Source organism: Cyphomyrmex costatus, unplaced genomic scaffold, assembly GCF_001594065.2.
Source record: "Cyphomyrmex costatus isolate MS0001 unplaced genomic scaffold, Ccosl1.0 scaffold51, whole genome shotgun sequence".
Classification (NCBI taxonomy): domain Eukaryota; kingdom Metazoa; phylum Arthropoda; class Insecta; order Hymenoptera; family Formicidae; genus Cyphomyrmex; species Cyphomyrmex costatus.
In genome coordinates this window covers 1,678,681-1,704,520 of record NW_017279354.1, presented here as the reverse complement: position 1 = coordinate 1,704,520, position 25,840 = coordinate 1,678,681, and the positions used below count along the sequence as shown (strand labels likewise).

At 30.9% G+C, this 25,840-nt stretch overlaps 2 protein-coding genes across 2 annotated transcripts; both read right to left on the bottom strand.

Annotated features, from left to right (window-relative positions):
* Window positions 1-288: 288 nt before the first annotated feature.
* Window positions 289-10,733, bottom strand: Lgr3 (Leucine-rich repeat-containing G protein-coupled receptor 3). The gene is made up of 21 exons (XM_018546036.1): window positions 10,646-10,733; window positions 9,794-9,913; window positions 8,985-9,050; window positions 8,810-8,912; window positions 8,534-8,605; window positions 8,378-8,449; window positions 8,150-8,293; window positions 7,291-7,359; window positions 7,078-7,149; window positions 6,924-6,995; window positions 6,417-6,488; window positions 6,079-6,150; window positions 5,823-5,894; window positions 5,418-5,488; window positions 5,110-5,271; window positions 4,439-4,584; window positions 3,847-3,997; window positions 2,359-2,488; window positions 1,767-1,957; window positions 650-808; window positions 289-583 (listed from the first exon to the last, which is right to left on the bottom strand). Exons 1-21 carry the CDS (start codon window positions 10,731-10,733, stop codon window positions 456-458), a joined length of 2,232 nt encoding a protein of 743 aa, XP_018401538.1. The 3' UTR covers window positions 289-455.
* Window positions 10,734-20,498: 9,765 nt separating this feature from the next.
* Window positions 20,499-25,549, bottom strand: hrg (poly(A) polymerase hiiragi). The gene is made up of 12 exons (XM_018546034.1): window positions 25,382-25,549; window positions 24,805-25,044; window positions 24,422-24,665; window positions 23,993-24,097; window positions 23,764-23,914; window positions 23,461-23,672; window positions 23,042-23,339; window positions 22,444-22,647; window positions 22,258-22,379; window positions 21,895-22,056; window positions 21,237-21,335; window positions 20,499-20,745 (listed from the first exon to the last, which is right to left on the bottom strand). Exons 2-12 carry the CDS (start codon window positions 25,014-25,016, stop codon window positions 20,692-20,694), a joined length of 1,863 nt encoding a protein of 620 aa, XP_018401536.1. The 5' UTR covers window positions 25,017-25,044; window positions 25,382-25,549; the 3' UTR covers window positions 20,499-20,691.
* Window positions 25,550-25,840: the final 291 nt, after the last annotated feature.

Here is a 25,840-nt window from a genome sequence, read left to right as displayed (position 1 = left end):
TTTTATAATATGTTATAGAAACTTCCTTGAGTGTGACGTAATTTATTGAATTCAATTAAAATTACATAACAATTTTTCAATTCGTACAGCTTTCCTTCTTCAATGGTAAATAACAGAATTTTACGTTCATCGTAATTCTAATAAGCTGGTTGTTTATTATCTATGGACATGTATATATATGTTATGAAGATTTATATTTCATTTATATAATTACAACCTATCTCTCAGCTTTGCAATACAGGAATATTGGCATCAGTAATTTATATAACATTTAACATAAAGGCACGATATAATTAATAAACAAGAGACTAATGCCCAATTTCTTCACTTCTAGATAAGTTACGGATAACTTTATCCAGAAGATATTCCATTGTATTCTGGGAGATATCTTCTAGATAAAGGTTATCTAGAGGTGAAGAAATTGAGCATAAATTTCAGCTCTGTCTCTAATTGGATTAAGATTTTTCATTAAAGTCAAGTAGAGGTGATGTTTTCTTTCTATCATCATCATATTTGTTCCAAATGGACTGTACTATGTTTCCATCAATAATCATTTTATTGGTAGTAGCTGATGTCTGCGAATCTGTAATAAAAACAATATAAACGTTCTATATGTATAAAATTTAAACAGTTACATCAAAATACATACCTTGTCTGGAATGTTTTCTGGATATGTAGCTGCGCATTATTCCAAACCAACTCTCGTTGAGTCTTTCGCGAAATTTCGGTGTGGTAAAAGTATACAACAGCGGATTAATCGCACTATTTACCGGCAGAATAAAAATCACTATCCAAGCGTGCAAATCAGCTATAAATTTTATCTCCATTTATTCATTTATTATATATTATACATATAACTGTTATTAAATTTATATTAACATTTCATTGTGATATCGGGACAGGCAAATACTTTAGAACGGTAGTATGTAACTTTAACGATTTTAATTCAAGATTAGAATAAATCAAATTAAGAAAGAGAAATCCTATTTTCGGTCAAAGCGGTCTAGTGTTTAAATAAGTATCTACTAAAATCCGCTTTGATGAAAATAGATTTATCTTTCTTAATTTGATTTATTAAATTTATACTGAGATATTTAAGCACTAAAACCCGCTTTGATCGAAAGTAGGATCACACATCTCCTCAAAAAATGATTTTTTTGTTTCATTAGTTTATTGGTTATTGCCGAAATCTCGGTGATCAAAATGGACAGACGCCCACTTACAGAAATACAGGACCCGGAATAGAATTTGGGTTTGAATTCTTGCTGAGGTAATTTCCGTAATGAAATTATTTCCAGTTTTAAGAGTCTTATTAATAAAATTATTAATATTCTTACAAAATGTTTATTAGCATAAAAAAATGACTAGTGTGTCAATTTAATATGTGATACTATTTACTTTAGTTCTGTTCATGATTAGTTTCAAGGCTAAATAAAATTTCAATGGACGTTTGCAGAATTGGATATGCGTAATATATATTGTATAAATCACACCAAATATTGAAGCGCTATGATCAACTTTGAGAATAGGATTTCTTTTCCTTAATTTGATTTAACAATTTTAATTCTTTCGATTAATTTTTTCACGAATAAAACAAAAGTAATATTCTATTCGTTTGTATTTCTTACGATAAAGTAATGTAATGTATATTGAAAAATGAAGCTTAAGATTCGCATGCATATTTATGAACAAAGATTATAACGGCGATACTACAATATAATGGAGTTGGTGAGAACGTGAAAACTCTCATTAACGTTTCTGCTTACGTGGCACGGGATATTTCATCATGGCGAGGATTTTCAACGCTATAATCGGTGCCCAACATGCCGCGTCTGTCAACACGATTAGGAAGAACCTGAGGGCAAACTCAGAATCCCCGACCGACAATGGCGTGGCACGGCGCGTTCTCCAAATGCTGGTGAACATTGCAACGTAAACGTAACCGATAATCATCAATCTGCAAATGAATGCAAAATGATAGCCTTGAAAGGCTTCCTTTCTTGCGATGCAATATTATGGCAATCACGAAATGAGAATCGATCAAGCTCGTGGCACATTGATTAAAATTTTTTAACGAACGTTATATACCGTTGATATAATTGAACTTATTCGAAAATTCTGATACCATAATAATAATTAGATGTTTAATTACATATTGTAGAACCAGTTCCAAAAATTAGCTATTTAAACACAATTTTTCTAAACAAATTTTATAAATTTTATTGTGATATATCAGAAAATCAAAGAGAAAGTTAATTAATAAATTATAATAAATTATAATAAATCCTAAAAATGACAGCAGTATTACATAATTATGGTTTAATTATCTTAATTATAAGGCTCTTATAATACACTTACCCGATAAGATTAAGTCCTAGAAAGATAAAGGCCGAGTATTCCCAGCCTATCAAATATGGATCGTCTATATGTAGAGGAAAACACATTCCATTGACGCCGTAGAACTTTGTACTGCTTCTCCAATGAATAACTTTTAGATCCAGGGGAAACAATCAATTCATAATGATTATGGAACAATTTTATTATTTTCTATTGAAAAAATCTTCAGATTTATTAAAATGATATGTTTAATTATAGAGACTCATATCCAAGTATTTGAAATATTAAAAAAAATTCAGATATTTATACTTTGCCTTATGTAGCATATAATTAATATTTATGTATATATAATTATATATAATAAATAATAAATAAGATGAAAGAAAAATTAATTAAAAAGAAATGTAAAAAGTGAAAATAATAATATAAGATGGATAAAGGACTCTTATTATAAACATAAACGAAAAAAGTTAAAAGGACGTTGTAAGAGTCAAAAGAAATAATTTAAAACAACAATTAAAGAAAGAAAAACGCATATATGTAATAAAATAATTTCAACAGAAAAAATTTTTATCTTCGAAGCTGTACATTAAAAATTAACAATATAAAAATACTTGTTTAAAATTCGAAGATGTACATTAAAAAATAACAATATTCAAAAACCTGCTTAACGTTTCGACTCGTGGATTGAGTCTTTTTCAAAAGCGCAAACATATTCTTAAAGTTAAAATTCTTCGGATTAATTCTGCGAATCCATCTTCATCATATCCAAATATTGTTCTTCTAGCGATTAGTAGATCGTAAGAAAGAAGTCAGCTATAAAAATTATGTAGATATGACAAGCTTTAGAATCAAAAAAATATTAAAACCATCAAGAAAATTGTACGTTAACAAAAATTGTAACAATATCAAACCTTTGAAGATGGACAACATTATTCAAAGATCTCTAGATCAGTCAGTACACTACGCAATCTATTCGTCAATGTGTAATTTTTAAACGTCAAAATTATAAAATTGATATACATTATTCCGCAATTAATAAGTATGTGACGCCACTATGAATGTTCGAAGATAACTGATACAGATAACATATCTACATAATTTTTATAGCTGACTTCTTTCTTACGATCTACTAATCGCTAGAAGAACAATAGTTGGATGTGATGAAGATGGATTCGCAGAATTAATCCGAAGAATTTTAACTTTAAGAATATGTTTGCGCTTTTGAAAAAGACTCAATCCACGAGTCGAAACGTTAAGCAGGTTTTTGAATATTGTTATTTTTTAATGTACATCTTCGAATTTTAAACAAGTATTTTTATATTGTTAATTTTTAATGTACAGCTTCGAAGATAAAAATTTTTTCTGTTGAAATTATTTTATTACATATATGCGTTTTTCTTTCTTTAATTGTTGTTTTAAATTATTTCTTTTGACTCTTACAACGTCCTTTTAACTTTTTTCGTTTGTAAAAAGTGAAATAAAAAGTTTTTTTTCGTGTAAACCAACCTGGTGCAAGAGCGATAATAAATCCAACGATCCAGATGACGATCATCGATGAGGCTGCAGCTTGAGATGTCATGACGTGATGACACTTCAAAGGTGCTGCGATCAGAATAAATCGCTCGACGGACATAAATGACAGGATAAGGACGGAAACCTTGCCGAGCAATTTATATGATCATTTATTTCAATTTTATTTTTTAAAAATATTGTCTAATCTCGATTTATATCTGTGTGTGTGATTATAATTTACATATATATATTTAACTATTAAAAAAAATTAGAAACTTATGAAAAGGTAGTATTTAAGCAGTTGTATTTAAATCTATCGAATTCGTTTCAAGAAATACGTAGTTTGTGTATGGATATTTATTTGAGCGATGGTTGCGATTTAAATCGCAAATGTTTTACAGTTAATTATGTAAAGTTAAGTGAACTTATATTATACATAATATTGCTAACATATGTCGACTTTGTCACGGTGTCCAGATTTCTTTGAACAGTAGCGTAAGCGGTCATTATAAATAGTACCGTTAAATAGCAATTGTACGTTGCGAATTGAAAATTGTGAGATTCAGCAAGGTGTTAATGTGCATACCTCGGATGATGTCATCGCCAACGCTCCTAGGAGTATGCAGGGCCATGAGGACATCCATGTACTTGCTTCCTCTTTGTAGTTATCGCGAAACCTCGCATCTTCTATGGCGATTATGAATAGGTATATTCCCATCAACATGTCGGACACTATAAAAGAATTACGTGAGTTTACCGTCTTGTAATTTATAGCGAGCCTAACATTAATATGCTCGATCGATCATTGTGTTGCGCTTTATTGTGAACCGCAAACTATGATAACTCGCGTGCACTTCGTGATTCGGTATGTACCACGAATCATTTGAATATACGGAGTATTTATGGTGTCGTTATTTCGTGTCATGTCTAACTATGCGAGACAGCAACAGCGAGCAATTGTTGAAAATTTTGAATTTTTAAAAATTTCACTCCACATTTTTTTCCGTTTATTATCAAAATGATATTTATAAGATTATAAAATTAGAAAATCATTTTTATCAGCTTATTTTTATATAATTATTATGTGCTACGATATTTAAAAATTATTTCGCTTCTTCCAATTTTTCGAATGTCTAAATTTGGCGATAATTTGTTATTAATTTGCTTATTAGATTATTTTCTCTTGTAGAATGTAAGAAGAGCTTTATTCTCACAAGAATTGTAAATATTTTGCTAGAAATACATTTACGTAATTACCTGCAAGATTTCGGATAATGATACTCAAAACACGATTCTCATCTTTAGCGGTGAATCTTCCCCACAGAACGAGGCTATTACTGAGACAAGTAAGACATGATATGGTCCAAACAGCAGCCCTTAATAGAGGCTTGTCCAGCAAATGAGACATCGATGACACACCTTTAGAAAAAAAGAAAAAGAGAAAAAGAGGACAAGAGAGAATACTGAATCATCTTCCTTGACATACATCTTGCCACGTTAGGTTCAATATTGAATCAATCAGTTATTACTGCAATTTAAGTAGTTTTTATCTAATTGCACCTTACCATCGCTAGTAGGTCTGCATTTCTGCACCTTCGGCGCGTAAGTCATGCAGTAGTGAAATTTTTTGAAATATCTGAAAGATTTGGAATCTCTTATATATTATTGTTTACAATTAAATTATCAAATAGAAATCTTTAAATGGTTTAAGGTTTAATGAATTTAGAAATTACAAATTATGATGTATCTTCAATTTTATTTTCTATTTTTCAAGTCTAAAGTGCATTTTGCGTTTAATTAATGCACGGAGAAATATATTGAGATTTTACAGAAATTATGTCATGATTGAAAAACAGCAAAGATTGCTTGCTTTTTAGCCATTTAAAAATAAAAAATTCTTTTATTTATAAAAAAAAATGCTATTGCACGAGTTAAAAAGTTAAATAATTGCAAGAAGAGAAAAAACGTACATAAAATCGAGTCTTGGAAACATGTCAAATGCATTTTTATCCATATCATCCATGTTTATATCCTCGACACTTCTGAAATTCCATGTTTTATAATAAAAAAGAGTTAATTACTTATCCCGTTATAACTTATATTGATATAAATTAATAAAAGGCAGATTTATTCATAAAATAAATATGAAAAGTTTGTGTTACTATAGTCTCATATTCCATTATTATTATTATATAAGAAAAATCGCTCGCGTAGTCTGCAACTTACAGAGAACGAAGATTATTCAAAGGATTAAAAAGTGTCATTGATAACTCGACGACAGGATTGTAACCGATTAATCTGGAAGAAGATGAAATTATATCATGAGCACTGTTATAGTAATGGATCTTATTTTCAAACAGATTCCGGTTTACATATACAAGCTTAAATTATAATTAAAACCGGTTACGCTCGCGAGTACGTGACGTTTCCATAGCACTTTCGCGAACAGATCTTTAGCGTTAAGTATCAGCGAATAGAACTCAAGCACGTATGTAATTTAAACATTTAGTAGTAAGGCTGATTATCACGCGAGTTGGTATTATGACACGGATATTTGTACTTACAGCTTTGACAGATTATTCATGGATTGGAACACGTTTGACGGTATCGTGACTATCCTGTTGTATGCCAAGTTACTGAAACAAGGCTGTAATTTTAATTGTATTCGATCGTTGATATCTGATTTATAGTCAATCCATTAGATGCAGTAGAGTTTGCCATTAATAACGGTCGAGATAAAATGTAGTTTCCAACTTCTAACTGTATCTGCGTCATCGTCTGTTGTACGGTAATAAATCTTCAATACTTCAACTTTGGACAGATGCGAATTATAAACGTATAAAGAAACAGACAATAAAAAATTAAACACTGCGTTTAATTATATTTGTGTTGCGATTAGAATAAAGAACCGAGGAAGTTACTTTGAAAGGTAATCGATTACGTAACTTGACACAATATTATTGAATCGATGATCGGAATGACACGAGATTTTATTCTTCGGTTACAATAACCGAACGTTAGTATAGTACCGTTAACTTGAAACCGAGTCACATTAACATTTATGCACTTACAGCTCAACAAGTTGTTGCAAATTCCGAAACGCGTTCTCGTCGATGCTGCTTATGCTATTGTCCTCCATACTCCTGAATCATCGTTGAGCCGTTAGCTCGCATGAATCTTATTAACAATGACAGTAATCGCTTCCGTAATCTACTTCATACGTACAGTGATTTTAAAGCGGGGCATCCGGCGAATAGATCTTCCGTTATTGACTCGAAGTGGTTTCCGTCTAATATTCTAAAATGCGATTTCGAAAAATCAAACATACATGTATATATTTTCTATTTTTATTTGTGTGTGTGTGTGTGTGTGTGTGTATACATAAATAAAAAGAAAACATACATTTATAAGTACATATATTTATACATATAAGCTCACATTTCTGTCAACTCCGGTAACCGTGGTAGCTTTAAAGCGGATGTTGTCAACATGTTCTTATTCAGGTTTCTATTTGAAAATAAAAAAAGAACAGGACAACGTGTACTCATTATCAATCAACATCATATGATTATAGACGACGCAATTCTACTAACAGTTACATTGGTAATTATACTAATTATTAACAGTGATTCTTACAACTAGAAAAACGTACTATGACATGTGGAAAATTAATTTTTTTCGAAAGAAACGACACTGATAAATTTCCACAATTAACTATGCTTTTGTTGCAATTTACTTTAATCTCTGATTGCATGGAATCTGCATATTAGTCGTTTCCTATTCGAGCTATCGCGAAATTACCGTACGCATTAAGGAAGTAATCTACAAACGGATCTACATTTTCGTAACGACGTGCTCTAGACTGACACACTGATTATACACAGTAAATAATAAGTCTGTTTATTACAGATTAGATTACACGGAAAGCTTAGCAACTGATTTCAAACTTTACTTTGTATGAATCACACACTTCTGAAACTTATGAATAATGCTAATAATACAAATAGAGAAGATTTCAAATAACAATGTTAAAGTATAAAGTATATTAAGGATAGAAAACAAGTATTTATTTCACAATAAATGATAGACAGATTAATGAGTTAACAGATTACTACCTCAATTTCTTCACTTCCAAATAACTTTATCCAGAAGATATTCCCATTGTATTCTGGGAAGATATCTTTTGGATAAAGGTTATCTAGAGGTGAAGAAATTGAATATAAGATCATCCATAATTTTTTGTAATTTAATACGGTAGAATATAAAATAGTTTTGTACGAGATAGTTTTTTTTTTACATCAAATATGTAGTAGTGCTGTCTTCTAGGTCAGAAAAATCTGCCATCACAATTTTATTTTGATCCAGTAGCAGAGTTTCTAATTTATCTAGTCCCGTTAGATGTCCCGGTAGTATTTCGCTGATGCTATTATTTGTGAGAATTCTGTACAGATAAACGAGAGAGAGAGAGAGAGTTTCATTTGTAGATATTTTTTAGAGTGTTATTAATTATTTACTTTTTACTCACAACCAAAACAACTTAGACTGATGGAGGAAGACTCCTTTTTCTAATTTCACTATATTGTTGTTATCGAGATATCTGAAATTATAGATAACTGTAAGGTATATAAAGTTTTCTATATCTTTCATCTCGAAGCAAAGACATTGTACAGCAGAGACTTACAACAAGCGTATTTCTGGATATCTTGATAACGCATTGCGAGGTAAGTATGTGAGCAAGTTGTCGGTTAGAAAACTGCAGAAGTATGTTCATATGAGTAATTAATAGTGTCATTCAGAGAGTACACGTTTAATTGATTTAAATTCACCCGTAACCAATTAAATCAATCATATATCGAATCGTTAATATTATACGTCATTAGTTACTGAACCGTGTAACACGTTTTGCTATGTGAAAAAATGATTTGTTGCAACAATAATATTTTTCTGTCAAACGTACATTGCTGTTATATTCGATGACAAGTTTTGGGGGACATCAGTAAAATTTATACAAGTTGCACGACACGCATCGTAGGTGCATTTAACTGGAGCGTCAAATGTATCTGCGATAAAAAGTATAGAAATTTTTATACATCGCAAATATTGCGTATCTGTCGCGTATTTTATTATATTACCACAATTATTTGAATTTCCCCAGTTTCTTTCTTTCATAAACCAATCCCAGTTTCCGTGCATGTCAACTGCGCAATAAATTCATCAATTAGAGAAACGAAATCTATGTTAGAAAATTAGGATAATCTTTCTTGCTTAGGTGTAAATGAAAGTTACGATGAAAGTTGTAGCGAATTCGATTGGACTCACAAACAGTACGTATCGGTGCATATTAAATTGTTCACAAATTGACGCAAAAAGGTGTGTATTTAATATATTATATATATAAATATCTACAAAAACAGGTTAAATCGTAAAATCTTTTGTATACATATTTTTTATTGTACTCTGTTAAGTAAAATGTCTTTTATATTATAATTCGAAATATTTACATTTTACCTTTACATTCAGATTAATTAGAGAATGGCGCACCTTGGTGAGCACTAATGCGTCCAATCAAATTCGCTATTAGTGAATACTACTAAGATAAAGTTTATTTTCATTATACATAGTTATGTAAACATTAAAGATTATCAAGAAATTTATAAATGAATTTTATTGATAAATTTCTTAGTAATCTCTTTCATTTTTAGATAACTATTATGTATATTATAAAAATGGGTCGAAGTTAAAATATATAGTACATATATTATTATTAAGATGATTATGGAGTAATAAATAATTAAGTCTTTATGAAATAATCGAATTTGTACTACATCATATCAAAAATTTGACAAATTTTGCGAATTAAAGAATTGTAAGCAACTTCGAGTAGAAATTAAAATAGACCTGGCAAAAACTGTAATTAATATTGATATGATTTGAAACATACAACAATTTTCTGTGGATTCATCGTCGCTATGTGGACAATCCGGGACGCCATTGCACCAGCTACGTTGCGGCATGCACGTAGTGCTGTTGAGACACTGAAAGGTACCGATAGGACATTTATCTGAAATAGAAAATTTAACGAAAATATATCAGAAATTTTGTAACTAAATTCTTAATTGCATTTGCTTAATAAATTGTATTGAATAAAGTTGCGAGAATTGTTCGTCTGCAAAAATGTTTATCACGTATACAAATGATTATTTCACACGCTACTGTTTTTATTTGTGCAAACAATGTAATTATCTTCAGTCTCCTGCCATATCCTGAAGGACGCAGTAATGTCTTGTAAAACGGCAGATAAAACGTGCTAAAGAATAGAAAATAGTTATTAAGTAGTTTTTGCAAAACGTCGACGACGTTTAAATCACTTATGATTTGTTACACCATAAAGAAAAAAAGATATTTAGATAAATACAAATAATGAATAAAGATTTTATATGATAGAAGATATACAATTTTATTTTTTTAAATTTTATCGTAGGTATACATAAATAAACTTTTATGAAATATAACGGATACGCTTTACAAGTAAAAAAAAATTTTTTCGTTTTTTTTTTTTGCGTTTTAATCAGAACTGCCAATATTTATGTGTGTGTGTGTGTGTGATTTATAAAATTTAATTATAATATTATAATATATATATATTTTTTTATATCTTCCTCCTTAAAGTTATTCTAAAAAGTAAATGTATATAATGCTACAATTTTGAAAAATTCTTTGGAATAACAAAAAAGTTAATAATTAGATCTGTTCAAAATAAATCCATCTGTAGATATAAAAAAAATAACCATACCTTGATTGAAATAGTACATAAGTCCAGAAAGCAAGCAGAGTATTGTAATCAGTGATGCGCCAACCAGAACGATATGTTTGTATCTCATAATTTTTTAATGCATTTGCTTCCTTTATTTACGAAATTTAATTAAATTTCTCAACATTATACTTCTTAAATTTAATCAAAGGTTAAGTAGCACTGTTTAATATATGTATATTATTTTACAATATGAATATTAATAGTAATTTATGATGGATTTTTGCTTACTTAAATATCAATTCGTTAACAAAATTTGGTTAGCACGTCACAATTTTGAGAAAAATATATTAATGAGGAAAAAAATTATTTTGACTATTTCCATAATGTTGTAGCACAGGTACTAAATTTTTTCTGCGTCTCATTAACATCACATTATATCAATGAGGAAAAAAATTATTTTGACTGTTTCCATAATATTGTAGCACAGGTACTAAATTTTTTCTGCGTCTCATTAACATCACATAAAAATATTAGATATATATATTAAATTTTAGTTTTGAAATACATTTTGAAGTTCATTTCGATATGATTTTTCATTTTTGAGATATATCAATTTAAAAATAGCTCTTTTCTCCCGTATAATACATGTAGATATCTGCACGTATATTTATGTGCATATATTACAAATAAAAATTTAAATGTTAACGTTTTCGCGTGGCATTAATGAAACTTAGAAAAAAATTGGAATAAAATTATTATATCGTAAAAATTCTCAAAATCGTCATTTCTTGCCTCCGTCATTTTATTAAAATTACGACGTAATAGTTAAATTTTGAAAATTTCAAAGCGAATTCATATTCAGCAAGTAAAAGTACATCAAAATTGACTATTATACTTGTGACGAAAAAAAGATGAAATTTTGTTAAACAATAATTTTTGTAATCACTATATACTGGATTTTTTTACGAGTGCCGTGTAACTGGCTAGCTCTCAGAACGTTAACTGCACGACAATAGTTGCATCCGTTTGCTCGTGATGTAAGCTCCAACATATTGCACACGCGCTCTTCATCGACCCTGGAAGAGCTTTTCTACGTATTTCTTCCAATCTTTCAGACCGTCATCTCCTTCACCCATAAGCATAGTAACGTGCGTTAATAACACTTACCGCAGAGGTTGCAAAATTCTTAATTTCTTGCAGTCTTATATTACGAATGTCACATTCCATCATTATAGGATAATATAATGTAAAATTTCGCAAAGAATTATTTCTCAATCACTGTAGTAATAAATAAATAAATATACATTTCTTCTTCTTTAAACTTTTTTTGTAGAGTAACGGTTATAAGTGTTCGTTTCTCAACGTTTTTGTTCTACTTGGGATTATTACATAGAAATAGAATTAATCATAGAAAGAATATACAGAATATCTTTGTTTTTAGAATTAATCATGTTTACGAATAACAACTTAGAAATAAAATAAGTCTTATGAATATTTATAAATATATTGTGTGCTGTCTGGGATACATGAAGTTTCTCTCCCGCGAGAAATTTGACTATATATATGTATTTTTTTCTTTCTATTCTAAAAAAATTCTCTATTTTAAAAGTCCTTGTGCCTATTTAAATTGCTTATTATTATCATCGTTTCTTAGAAAACACTTTGCACATTTATACGTGCAGTTTGGAATTATTCAAGCGAAAAGAATTATTAGTGAAAATGTAGACACAATTTACCAGCAATTTTTGTCAATTTTTATTACAAAGTTGAGAAATGGAGGAAAAAATTTTGTTTCATTAATTGACTCGTGGTTTTCGCAATTTCGATCACTTGAAACTTCAAGTGGATGAAAGATTATGCAATAGAGTTACTTTATGACGAGCATATGTTTACATAGAACAAGTTGTTGCCTTCGATATCCGATTTGTGGCTGGAAAATTACAATGTACTAAATTTTCTTTTACATCACGTATTATATATTACAAACTGTATATTTTTGTTCACTATAAATTTATAATAGTAAAAAATATACATAATATCAACAAGATGTTAAGATACATAACTTTTGCTTTACTGACCACACTATTTATGTGGACGTAATGTTATGATAGAAAAGAGATCAACTGTTGCTTATTGGCATTGATGAGGAGAAACGTGAGGGAAGATATTGTAATTCAACGAGGAAAGTAGGATGATTCGATGCAACATAGCATCAACATTATTTACTACGTCAGTAATAGCAATGTTTTTTTGTGCTTTACTGTTTCAGAAACTGTATTCTTCACAATTCTTCAACTGCATTATATTGTGAATATTGTGAAAATTTAAGTTTTTCAATAATAATTTAGTTCTTTCGGCCGATATTTATTTAAAATTTAATGTTCAAATCATTGATTAGAAATATCAAATTGCTGTTATTTAAATAAAGTATAATACTTTAATTTCTACAAGATCTCGATCCCATGCATTTTAGTCTTCAATGATTTGATATTATCTTGCACACAAATAATGGAGAATTCTATAGCATCTTCGACAGGTCCCAGCAACTGTACTCTTCCGTACGAGCTAACGTATCAGTTCACGTGACATATTGGAGACGCCCTTTTACACTCTATTTTGCGCCATGTGCATCACACAGCTGCTGCAGAGAAAGTCTTGATCTGCCTTACATACTATCTATGCGACAGCTGTCGATCCAGTGTCATCGAATGAGAAAGATAAAAACGAGAAAACGAATTGAATTTGTTCAAGTCAAAAAGAAATCTATAATTATGTAAATTTTTTAAGTATTGGATACTGCCTTATAAATATAATATATAACGCTTTACAAATTTTAATTCTTTTAATGTAATTCAAAGTATTAAAAAAATACATTAAAGAGAAATATCTTAATTTGATTCGATATACGCTAATCTCTTTGGATTTATTCAGTTCTGAAAGTAATTAATGAAAAAAAAGATCTGAACTAGCATATAATTCAGTAAAAAGAACGTTGTGATTTAGTATATTTCAGAACTTGATTTGACATTGGAACATTTCGATTAGACATTTTATTTTACAAACCGGTATGAAATAGCAATCGAGTCAGTACGTCTTCCAGTGCTATGCATTGCTCGATCGCGAAAGCCGTTATACTTAACGGCCGGAAAGTTTTACATCTTTTCTCTGGAAACGTTCGGCACGGTAATTCTGATGATCTTCTCGCGAATGTTTCCAATAGTGAATAGGACAATTATGGATATCTGAAGCGCGACCGCTTTGTGTTTCTGGTTCATTTAATTTATCTATAAATAAACTGCAAGGAGAATTAAGCGATATGATGCAGCTGCGCTCCATTGCAGATGGTATAAAAGGCGTCCATAGCGCATCTTGGCTTCGAGAACTATCACATAGTTCATCAATTTCAAATTGAGAATGCATTATCAGTGATTCAAGAAGATGCATGAAATCCTTGATTATTTTTTTCACAAACAAAATGTATTTAAAAATATCGACATTAATATAGCTTTAATATAGCGATATGAATATTATCTTCAGCGCTTTATAATTTATATACACATATACCTGTTTCTATAATTTATTACTTGTAAGCGATAATTATCATGTAACATAAATCTTGTAGAATTACAACACAATTTTTTAAATTAATCTAATTATATCTTTAAAATGCAATGTAGTAAATTATACAGTACTTACGACAACTCAATTGATAATTATCGTATTGATGATCATTGACAAGGAAAACATCAAAGATAAACTTGTACCATAATTGACTGCACATAGACCACACTGTTAAGAATAGTTATAATATTATATTTAGGATGATAGATAGGATTTATGAAATCTGTCAATCGCGGCAAGACGGAACGACCACGCGTAATTCGGAATAATTTATCGATATCACTTAAATCGTTCCGCCTTAACACGACCGACATTCCGTTTTTTTTTTTTTTTTTGGCTGAAGGAGTTGAAAGAAAAATTTATTTATGTTTATTCAGGAGAGATACAGAGTGTACAATGTTCACAAGATACAAATTATGCATGCCCTTGCTCAATTTTTCATTTGTGCTATTGCCGATTGGTTGCGCAATGGAATCGGAGATCATTATCGCGCACGTGCACACAACATTCACGATCTATGCGCGGGTGATGCACACTCGGTCGACGCATTCGAATTTTCATGAGAATGCTCGGAAAACAAAAATATCTCGCATTTGCGAGAGAAAGAGAGATGGAAAATGCGTTATCTCGCGGCTGTGTCGTGGAACCGGTATGCGATTGCTCACAGAAGTGCATCGCGTATGAACACGTACAATCAATGTGCACGTACAAATATAATTTATTTTACAGTAACTCATTGGATACGTTTCTCGAGAATCGCGATTGTACGCGTATAAATTCATGAAGGTTTCCGCGTACGGTGTTTTGTATGATTTCGGTATCAAACGCATCACAGCTAGTATTGAAAAAAAGAGCTTTGATCATGTCATGGAACAAGACGTGAGATCCTAAGAATAATCCATACACAGCATCCGTGCAATAAAATCATATACATCGATTCCGCATTTCCCGCAACATAAATCCTCGCGACTGACTTTGTTCTTTTTTTTTTTCTCCTTCAGCATATTTCCCATTTCTGTCTCATGTTTCCTCTCCCTTTTTTTCTATATATATAATAAAAAGATAAGACTGCGGATAAGAAAGACGTAGCATTTCCCTTCCTGTAACCCCTTGTCGCACTATCGAAATTGCAAAGACGCCCACGTCGGCCAACAGTGGTGGTTTTCAGGAGAGGGAGAAGCTAATGCGGGGATTGAGAATGTGCTACAGACATGTCTAGCTATCTCCGAGATAGAGAGAAAGAGAGAGAGAAAGAGGAGAGAAAGAGGTACGAATCGGGCGCGATGATAGCCGCGAATCAGTAAGGGAGATAAGATTTGGCATACAAGGATAACATTGATGTTCACTATTCGCGATCCTCGGCCTCCATTCACCGATAGGTACCTCATCTGTCTACTTAGCGATCGTGATAACGGTCCACATTCTTATCGTACGCCTAAATTCTCGTTCAAGCTCTGTGCAAAGTATAATACAATTCCTGAACCTTAGAATTTAGGAAATAGGTAATAAACGTCCGGAATATACGGACTATTAGTTGGGTGAGTTTAATGTATTGAGACAATGAGTGCTGCAATAAACAATCGGAAATCAGTGCAATAATAAAATTCGATAACACGGGAAGTTGGTGATGAAAGAGATTTATGAGACAGATCTAAATACCAGGGCATTTATGATCGAGAATTCTCTGATAATATTCTCTGGTGCGCGTGTGAATTTTTTCAGAATTGCGTACTGTGTGTTTTGTGATGAAAGAAACTATAATAACACACACAGAAGCTTCACATCATGGGTAATATTAGATAATATCAGTAGTAATGATGATAATAACTTGAGTGCGACACGCAGCGACATGGAGAAGTATTAATAAATTAAACAAAGAGAAATTTATTCCGAAAGATATTCGAAAGAAAAACTGTATTATTCTAAACGGACTCGTCTGAATGGAAAATTTTTTATAAATTTTAGTACGTTCATTCACACAAATTACTATGAGATTCTAAACTATCCCGTTTATTCATTATTACATACGATGTAATGGTCATGTTTGATGTGAATAATAAGAGACTGTAAATAAAAACTAAAAAATTTTGAAAATTATTTGATGTAGTAGTTATGCAATATATTATTGATAAAAAAATTAGCATCTTTGTCATATTTTATTGCATGATGCCACTCGAGATGTAAATTCGCGAAGTTCTTCGATATCATTTTCTAACTAAACAAAATGGCTCTGCATAAGAAAAAAAAACGTATTGCACCGTAATTAATATTCTCTTTGCGGAATTTTAATTCCATACTACATGGAAAACAATTATACTGAAATATCTAAAAATTTAGCTAAATATAGATCTAAAAATAAGTTGAATCATTAATTATATAGAGCGTGATAATGCTGCAATAAGATTCGATATTCTAACAATCAGCTTGATTTTTACACAATTATTTTGATAAACTAAATTATTTTTAAACTTATATCTAGCTAAATTTTTAGATATTTCAGCAAAATCGTTTTTCCGTGTAAAAATACATATTACGTATCTCCGAAAATTGAACTTTCGTCAGTTATAATCATATACGTGCGCGTGTATACAGGGTGTTTCACGAGGAAGGGTCAATATCTTGGGAGGTATGATAGTATTGATCATTTTAAACAAAAATATTCATATGAACATATGTCCTATTTCGAACGGTTTCTGAGATAGGGCGATTTTATTGATCACCAAAATCTTATCCTGTTGGATTTTTGTTTATGGAGTTGAATGAAGTGTACAAAAGAAAAATAAATACACGACACGAATTGTTCGCTCAGATAAGGGATGCTACTGCCTGTATAAAAAATGTTGCGATGTGCTTGAGCAAGCAACATGTTATGTTTTCACAAGAGTTAAAAAAATTGATGTTAACGGTGGAATTTTTGAAAATTTATTATGAACTATGAAAATGTATCAGTTGAACAATAAATTATTAAAAAAAGTATGTAGTGTTTCTTTTCTACCAACAATTTTGTGCAATAGGCACAGAGGCAATTGCACGCCGAATTTGCCCTATCTCGGAAACCATTCGAAATAGGGTATGTTCATATGAACATTTAAATGATCGATACTATCACCTTCCAAGATATTGGCCCTTCCTCATGAAACACCTTGTATATGTGCATGTGCATACGTTCATCAAGGCTGGCAAAAAATGTTTTTTTTAGAAGAACAAAATATTGTTTTTTTTAAATATGTGTTGATGCTTTAAGTCCGGATCTACAATAAATGTTTTAAGCCTAAAATCGTAAGAAATTGACCAATTACAGTCAAATACGAGGAAAATGATTGACTGTAATTCGTCCATTTCTTATGACATAAGGCTTAACAATTTTTTATAGATCCGAGCTTATAGAAGCTTTCAGTAATATTATAAAAAAAAACGTATTTAAAACATGTTAAAAACTGAAATCAATTAAGCATGTTTTAAACAGTTTATAAAACATGATTTTTATCAACCCTAACATACACACCTACATATCGTTAAATGTTAAATTACATGGCGAAATGAATGAATGTCCAATTTATTGGAGACAATCATTGCGACACGTTCCTTTTGTCGCCAAATAGAGATCCTAAATGTATCAATTGTATAAACTTAAAGAACTTTATATTTGTACAAGAAAAAGAAAGACGTTAATAATAAAAACAGAAATGTATGCATGAACAAAATGTTTCTTTCCAATGGTATGTGCGTAAAAATTCTATTAATTAAAATATTTGAGCTTCGCACAAAGCACATCTGGATTTAACAAAGTAAGATTATGTAAGTAATTTAAGAAATAGCTACAAATTTTTGTTTAAAGAAAAGTATAAAATAAGTTTGCAGAACAAAAGATGTTCATTTTAATGATATGTCGATGAATGAACAAGTCTCATAATATATTAAAATTTTTTTATACAATCACGAAAAATTTTTAGATAGATATTTACGGACAGACATAACACAAATGAGGTATTTAATCATTACTGTATTGTTATACGTTATGCATACATTTACGTATTCGATAAAAAAAATATGAGTAAACTTGAGTGATTTTATGAAAAGACTGCAAATTAATACAAATTTGAAAAATGATATTTTGAAGATAAATAAAAATAAACAAAGCAATTATTTTATAATTTTAGAACAAATCTGTCCGACCTCATCTTTATGTTATGAATTAAATGATTTCTAAATCATCAATAATTATTAAAAATAAAATCTAGAAAAATATCCTCTCTTTTTATGTGGAATCTATATAGGAAAGCAAAATTATGATGTCGATCATTAAATTCACGAAATAAACCCACGACTATTCCACGGTACCGTATGATTATAATTAATAACGAATTCAATTGGATATATTTGTGTACAACGATATATCTAAACAAATTCGTTGTAAATTTCTTATATGTTTAATTCTTTAAAGAGAGGGTCATATTTTTAATCATGTTACACACAATACATGTGGAAAGCGAAAGGGGGTTTATAATTGATCAAACCAACTGACCTAGTCTTCCTTGTACGGTAATTTCAGATTCTCAATCTCAGATTCAACCATGGAATTAACACGAATCCATGAAAAAAATGAAGAAATAAGATAGGTAGTTCTAATACTATTTTTTAGTACACAGAAAAACGCGATTAATAAATAAAATGATTCGTTAAGACAAGCTTTGAAAGAATGAAACCTTATCATCTCAGGCGTATCTACGAATATGTATATACAAATAACGGAATGATTCCTAATCACTGAACATTAAATCATGACACTTACAAAGTGTTATAATCAAGATTTTCACGTTATACTTAAAACTGAATTAGTAATTACCGTTAAATTGCATTAATAAAAATTCCAACGTAACAACTGAGTTGCTAGCGGTGTCGATTATGAGAGAGAAGTCGTACTTTTTATATTTCTCAATACTAATACGAATTGCGTCTGAAATCTTTAACTTATCAAATATTACTCTGCAAGTACTTGATTTTTACGTATACTGCGATATTCGCAAGTTTCGTTTACAAGTATCAAAGAATGAACATCAAATACCTTGTAGCATATGATTAGTGGACATGCCTTTAACACATGAATTGAGGACTGTAATAGGCGAGAAGATAATCGGAATCAGGATCAAGGATCAGAGTCGTAGACTGTGTGGGAGTGAAGGTAGTTGAACACCTGAAAAAACTCACCGATTGGTGACAGGTGGTTTCAATCATCCAAGTGTCAGCCCGATTCTAAAGTTAAAGCTATAACTTTGTTTCTGAGCAAAAACTAAAAGGCGGCTCCATACGAAACTGTTTCACGCAATATATAATCGTTAATCAGATAGTCAATGGCCTATTTGGGATGTTTCATTTGCAAGTTTCTTATCTTCTTAAAATGACTATTATCTACGTACTCTGTAAATGAAACATCCTCGGGCTTATGCCAGTGTCGGTGACCCTTGTAATGCAATTGCATTGTCGATTGCATTACAGTTGTATAGCAAAAAGTGATGAAGTAAACCATTAGCGTCTTTCTTTATGTGTACAATGGTAAACCTCGGGAGTAAATAATATTCTATTCTGCAACTTGCGTGGAATACCTAATCCTTACAAATAATAGCAACATTAAGTATCGCGTAAATAATAGTTCATACTTAGTATAAACAGTAAAGCGTATTAAAACGCTAACAGTACTGTACTGTTTGCAAGTCCCTAAACAGACAGATTACGGCATGTGACTTGCATACGAGTAATAAAGTATATCAGAGCTACTTACAACTAAATTATATGCATATGCATTTTTAAAGCATATTTCGCAGTGCATTACAAAAATGCACTTTATATATAAGAATATATTTTATATTTTTTTTCTAACATGTGGAAATACATGTAAAAATACGGCATTTCCATACATGTAATTTTCTCGATCAAACTATTTTTGCTCGTCATATAAATTATGTAAAATTATGTTACATCAAGTATTATTAAACCTTAAGTTTTTTGTTGAAGTGTTTATCAATAAAAAAGAATAATGTAAATGATATATACAAAAAGGAAATATAAAAAGTATGATTACTATTGTTTCCAAGCGAAATAGATTTATCCTTCATGGTAGCAAATTTCTTTCAACTATCCGTCTCAAAATTATTACTTCAGTGATATAGATGACATCACAGACACTGGCACAATTGCTTAAGTTTTCAGCCTAATTGTTCCCATTGACTGTCGATGTTCCTTTTTATAATACTATTAATTACAGTGTCTCACATAAATACATAAATCGTCATCATTAGATTAATTCCATCTGGACAGCTTCCTCCATCGCGCGTGACGCTGTTTTGCTTTTATGAAACGAAGAACTTACAGTGGGCAGTGGATGGTTGCATGAGAAATGTTTACAGTCTAGATGACCCAGAGGAGCATCTGTGGATTGATGTGAGATAGTAATTCCACGATGATCATCAAGTGCATACGAATCCTTCCTGTGCTACTGCAGTTGTACTAGTAGGTCCTTCCTAAACAACAAGTATACATCAAGGAAGAATGAATCATATTATTAATTATCGTGAATAAAATATCATGTTTATTTTAATGCATTTCCATTCGATGAAATATAAATTTTACGATTGAGTGCCTTCATGAAATAAAAAAAGTTATTTAATTTGTTATTGGGTATAAATTTTCCTATTTTTTGACTTTAAGAATATTTTTTTAGAATTAACGAAATATATAAGTAAATTGCTACTGATAATGTTTACATCTAAAATTCTGTGTCAAGCAAAGGAAAAAATATCAACGGACAAATATAAAGTAAAAAAGCAGATAATTAAATCTATTACGTGTTATCATGCGTCTACCTTTTTTTTATTTCTACTTAGTAAGATAGTAGAAAAAAATTTTTGTAATAAATTAAAATTTTTCACTTACTATGTTTCATTTTTATGTTTAAATTATCTTATTCTGTCATAAAGTTAGATTATTATTCATTATATGTACAATATCTTACATCCTTATTAGTTGATAGATTCGGTTTGTATTCATCCATACTGAAGCCAGAATTACTATCTTCTCCGCAAGATTGAACGACTAACGTTGTGTTCTCCGTCTAAAATAGGATAAACATTTATATAAAAGATTAGCCAATTCAAGTGATGTACAGAAGAATTATGTAAAAATTACAGTGTAAAGAATTACATTTAATGAATAATGTTGTCCATCTAGAATAAGACAAACGTATATAGAAGGATTAAATTAATTCAATCAAAGTGATGTATATATAAGATGTTCGGTTATTATCGAATTACCTTTCATGAGTAAGTAGAATAGATTAAGCAGTGTTTAAGTTTTGTAAAAATTTACAATTTTTATAATAGTTAACGAGAAATTGATTAGAAATCGAATAAGATCGCCAAATGAACGTATCCGCTTGGCTTATCGGCGATCCCTGTCTAATTAATTTTTTATTAACTTGCAAAAATTGCAAAATAGTACAGAACTTTTTCAATTTAGTCCGCTCTACTTACCCATCAGAGGCAATCTGATTATTACCGAATATTCTGTACAAACGTAATATCCGTTTTTTTTTTATTTAATTCTATATCTAAATGAATTTAAAATATTTTCTTTTTCCTTCAACTGTGTTTTATAACACATATACTACCCACTTGCTCTTCCGCCTCATTGATTCGCCGCTTTTTTCCACACGCATCAAGCGTCTGATCTGATAATCTCTTCCTGCCACTTGTATCGCCTTGACTCCGCGGCGATACACTACCACTATTTCCATTTCCAGCAATGTTACCATTCCGATGCATACCGCTAGAAACCTGCAAAAATTGTATGGTAAATGTGCAATTGGATATTTAAAATTTTAATTTCTAGTGAGTGAAGTATACTTGAATTGCTTATAAAATATAGACCTATGTTCTCTTGTATAATATATATGCATACATTCTATACAGTATACATAACAACAAAATTAATAATGTTAAAATAAAATTTAAATATTAAAGTATGTTTTCTCATACCTTTCTTTCCTTTTTCAGTAAACTTGGCGATACATAAGTATGCAAGTCCTTCCTTTTTACGTGTTTAGCCTCAATCCACATTCCTTCCTTGAACATATTTATTTGTTCCGCTTGCCTTTCAACTGTAAAACATACAAACATAGTTATATATTCTAAATGTGTATAATTTATAGTAAAAAAACCTACCTGTATCCACAAAGGATTTGATATCGTATGTGAGATCAACGTTGATGTTCTCGCCCTTTTCGCTTTTCTCACTCTTTTCGCACTTAGAAAACGCCAGGCCGATAAACCACATAGAACAATGTTTACCCGATTCGGGATTCAATGGCGGGAACGCCTCCGGATTAACGTGTGCCAAAGTAATATGAGGATTCCTTTCCAACATACCTGTGAGAATGGTTATGATTTTGCCAATTTGGCATCCGTGGATTATTAGTATTGTAATATAATATACATATATATAAATAATAAATATATATAAATAATTTCACTGTTACGAGACACATAGATTAAAACAAAAACTAATAACTACTCCTTATTTTCCTGAAAAATTGTATAAGTTATTCCAGTTTTTATATTTTTGCTGTTTATATTCAATAGCGTTTATCTACGATAACCAAATAAAACAAGACAATGAAAAAGTAACAAATATAGAATGTTGAATTGTATTCTAAATGTATTTTAAAACTATCATGTATAAGAAATAAAAAATGTTATAAAAAAAGAAATAATATATACATGTACGTTCCTTGTAAATGTATCATCATGTTTAATCTGTTACCTATTAAATGTCGAATTTTTGACTCAACAAGGCCGCACCATTCAAGCTGATCTTCTGCGCTTAAACTTTTGGCTAATAATACAATATAATGTTTGTATTTGCCAAAAAAGTTTGGCGGTTCGAATAACTTGTCCCACGTTGCTTTACCCATGATAATTTCTTCCGTTATGGCTAGTCCGTTTTCAAACGCTTCTTGCATGATGGTTCTAGTCGATACAGACACATTGAAAGTAGAATTTTGTTGAGGATATGCTGGTGTAATTATTGGCATTAGATGATATCTGTCTGATACATTTACCTTAAACAAGTAAAAAAGTGTTTAAGACAAAAATAATACATTTTACACACTATTATGATATTATCTCGATATTTTGTGTTATTTGAAATATTTATTTAAATACTAAAACTATAATTCTTACTCTTGGATCCCAAACTGGATAACCCAAATTGACATTATCAGGTTGTTTTAAAAGTACCGGTTGTGGCCACTTCCATTGAGAGAATACAAGGAAAAATTTTTCTATCAAAGTTGCAGCCACGGCGTTGGGATACAGCTGACACGTCCGAGCGACTAACATTGCCCAAGATACACCACCAAGATAACCTAAGACATTACTATATATGCCATGTCCTAAAAATAAAGAAATGTATATTGAAATAAGCAATATATTATGTGTTAGTTATTATAAAACAATATTAAATAAAATGTTACAATATCTTACGTTTTGCCCATAATTTTATAGCTCTAAGAGCCAATCTGAAATTTTCTATATTAGGTACTAAACGTAGTATTTCATCCGTCACTCTGCAACCATTAAGACTTCTGACACACTTCTGATCAAGATTTTTTAGTAGCATGTCGTCCCTGAGATCCTGTAATATTTATAAAAATTTATTGTAAGACATAACATTCATAGAATCTTTTTTGTGTAAATATAAAATATTATTAACCATTGAATCTGGAATTTCCTTAAGAGTCAACTTTGCAAATAGCATGTCAATTTCTATGCCATCAAAGTTCATTTTTATAACTGGTACAAAGGCTTCTTCTACTGCCTGTAATATGATAAATATTACACAAACATATTAAATATACATTAAAGACTGTATGCATATATTTTTCTTAATTTTTCAATCTTTTATAAATAATCAAACATATTTTCTTTCCATGTACATGCATTTTGATTGAATATTAATACATTTAAATAAAATACATATGTAATAGGAAAATATGATAATAAAAGATTTAATTATATAAATTAAATAATACAATACCACATATATATATATATATATGAGGTTCTTCTGAAGAGACAAATGTATTTAATATAAGGCGTGCAGTAGTATTACATATATTATATTCTCTCTTATATTACATACCCTTAAATCTGTAACTTCTTCTTGCATTTTCAATAATTCGAAAAAGGACGTAAAATAATCTGATCTATATATATGACGCGGTACAACACACAATGCATCAATGTCAGCGCCTTTATGATGTACACCTAACCTATATGAACCGAACGTGTATATTTTACCACCCACTTGTTCAGCCACATTAGGTGGCATATTTCTAGCTATACTCGTATCTCTTATCCATTGTTTAACCAATGCATTCAGTTTGCTATAAGAATAATCAAGTTTTAAGTAAATAAACACAGTTGTACTTTTATTATCAATAAAATATTAACTATTATAAATGTTATCAGAATATTATAACTATAGTATTATATAAACAATTATAGACAATTTGTTAGATATACCTTAAAATTTCCATCCTATGATTCAATTCTTCTTCAGATTCAAAAACATTGTAGGGTTTCAGGGCCTCCTTCAATTCATTGGTTCTAGAAATATCCATGGGTTTAGGTTCAGCTACACTGATTGCTGATGTCATCCCCAGAGTACGTAAATTGTTCTTTTCATTTGACGCGGAGTTCGCATTAGAATTATTATTACTTTGTGCTGGCCACATTTTGATATCTTTTCAATTAAGTATGCACCTGTAAACGGACACCACATTGTAATATTTGTATTAATAATAGTATCTTTCGTTATTTTTATATGTTTGTCCAACAAATAAGAAAACATAGAAAATACATAGAAAAACATAGCAGGCAATTGTCTGTAGAAAACATCAATAACACAATCTTAAGATAAGAACAATCTTTGTTTTAATGCGCATATAAGCCACGTGCTTGGTTTCAAGGTTCTCAGGCTAAGTTCTTTGTGGTGATAAAGATTCTATCTGGACAATGGATGGTGCGTCGCGTGTTGCCGAGATCAAGCGATAAACGAAAGAGTCGAACAACACGTGTGTGACGTGCGACGGGGTCTTACCGCTTGATAATATTTCATCAAAGATGCAATGGCATGATAAATGTGAGATGCACAGGATGAAGTACTTCGCTCGTGTTGTCAGGTTATAAAGAGTGCACACGTTTAGCGTGGCATAGCGCGGCGCGTCGAATTGCGCTGCGCGGTCGCTGACCAAGTGACGACGACGACGACGACGACGACAATGACAACGACGTCGCGTTCCTGGAAATCCACGCACCACGCGGATCACCACGCGTCTTACGACGGCGCGGGCCTACCCGTAAACAATCTCCGCAGGAACGGGGATTGCATCTAGCCGTGTAAGTCGTGAGTGCGTCCGAGATCTTCGCAGTCACTCTCGTTGTGTGCGCGGCTACGACCGCTACAACGGATAGATCACCGCGCGCCGTTTATTGCGCTCCTCGCCTCGTCGCGACGGATTGGCGGCACGCGGATCGGTCTCTGCACTGCGTCGCGACG

Excerpts from the sequence above, each read along its gene's own strand:
- Lgr3 (XM_018546036.1), bottom strand. The coding sequence starts at position 10,733 with ATGAGATACAAACATATCGTTCTGGTTGGCGCATCACTGATTACAATA. Across the intron at positions 8,294-8,377 it reads CAGTCTAAGTTGTTTTGGTT|AATTCTCACAAATAATAGCA; the intron begins GTGAGTAAAAAG and ends TTATCTGTACAG. Across the intron at positions 6,996-7,077 it reads TGCCCCGCTTTAAAATCACT|GAGTATGGAGGACAATAGCA; the intron begins GTACGTATGAAG and ends ACGATGATTCAG.
- hrg (XM_018546034.1), bottom strand. The coding sequence starts at position 25,016 with ATGTGGCCAGCACAAAGTAATAATAATTCTAATGCGAACTCCGCGTCA. Across the intron at positions 24,098-24,421 it reads AAGAAGTTACAGATTTAAGG|GCAGTAGAAGAAGCCTTTGT; the intron begins GTATGTAATATA and ends ATCATATTACAG. Across the intron at positions 20,746-21,236 it reads ATCTATCAACTAATAAGGAT|GAAGGACCTACTAGTACAAC; the intron begins GTAAGATATTGT and ends CTTGTTGTTTAG.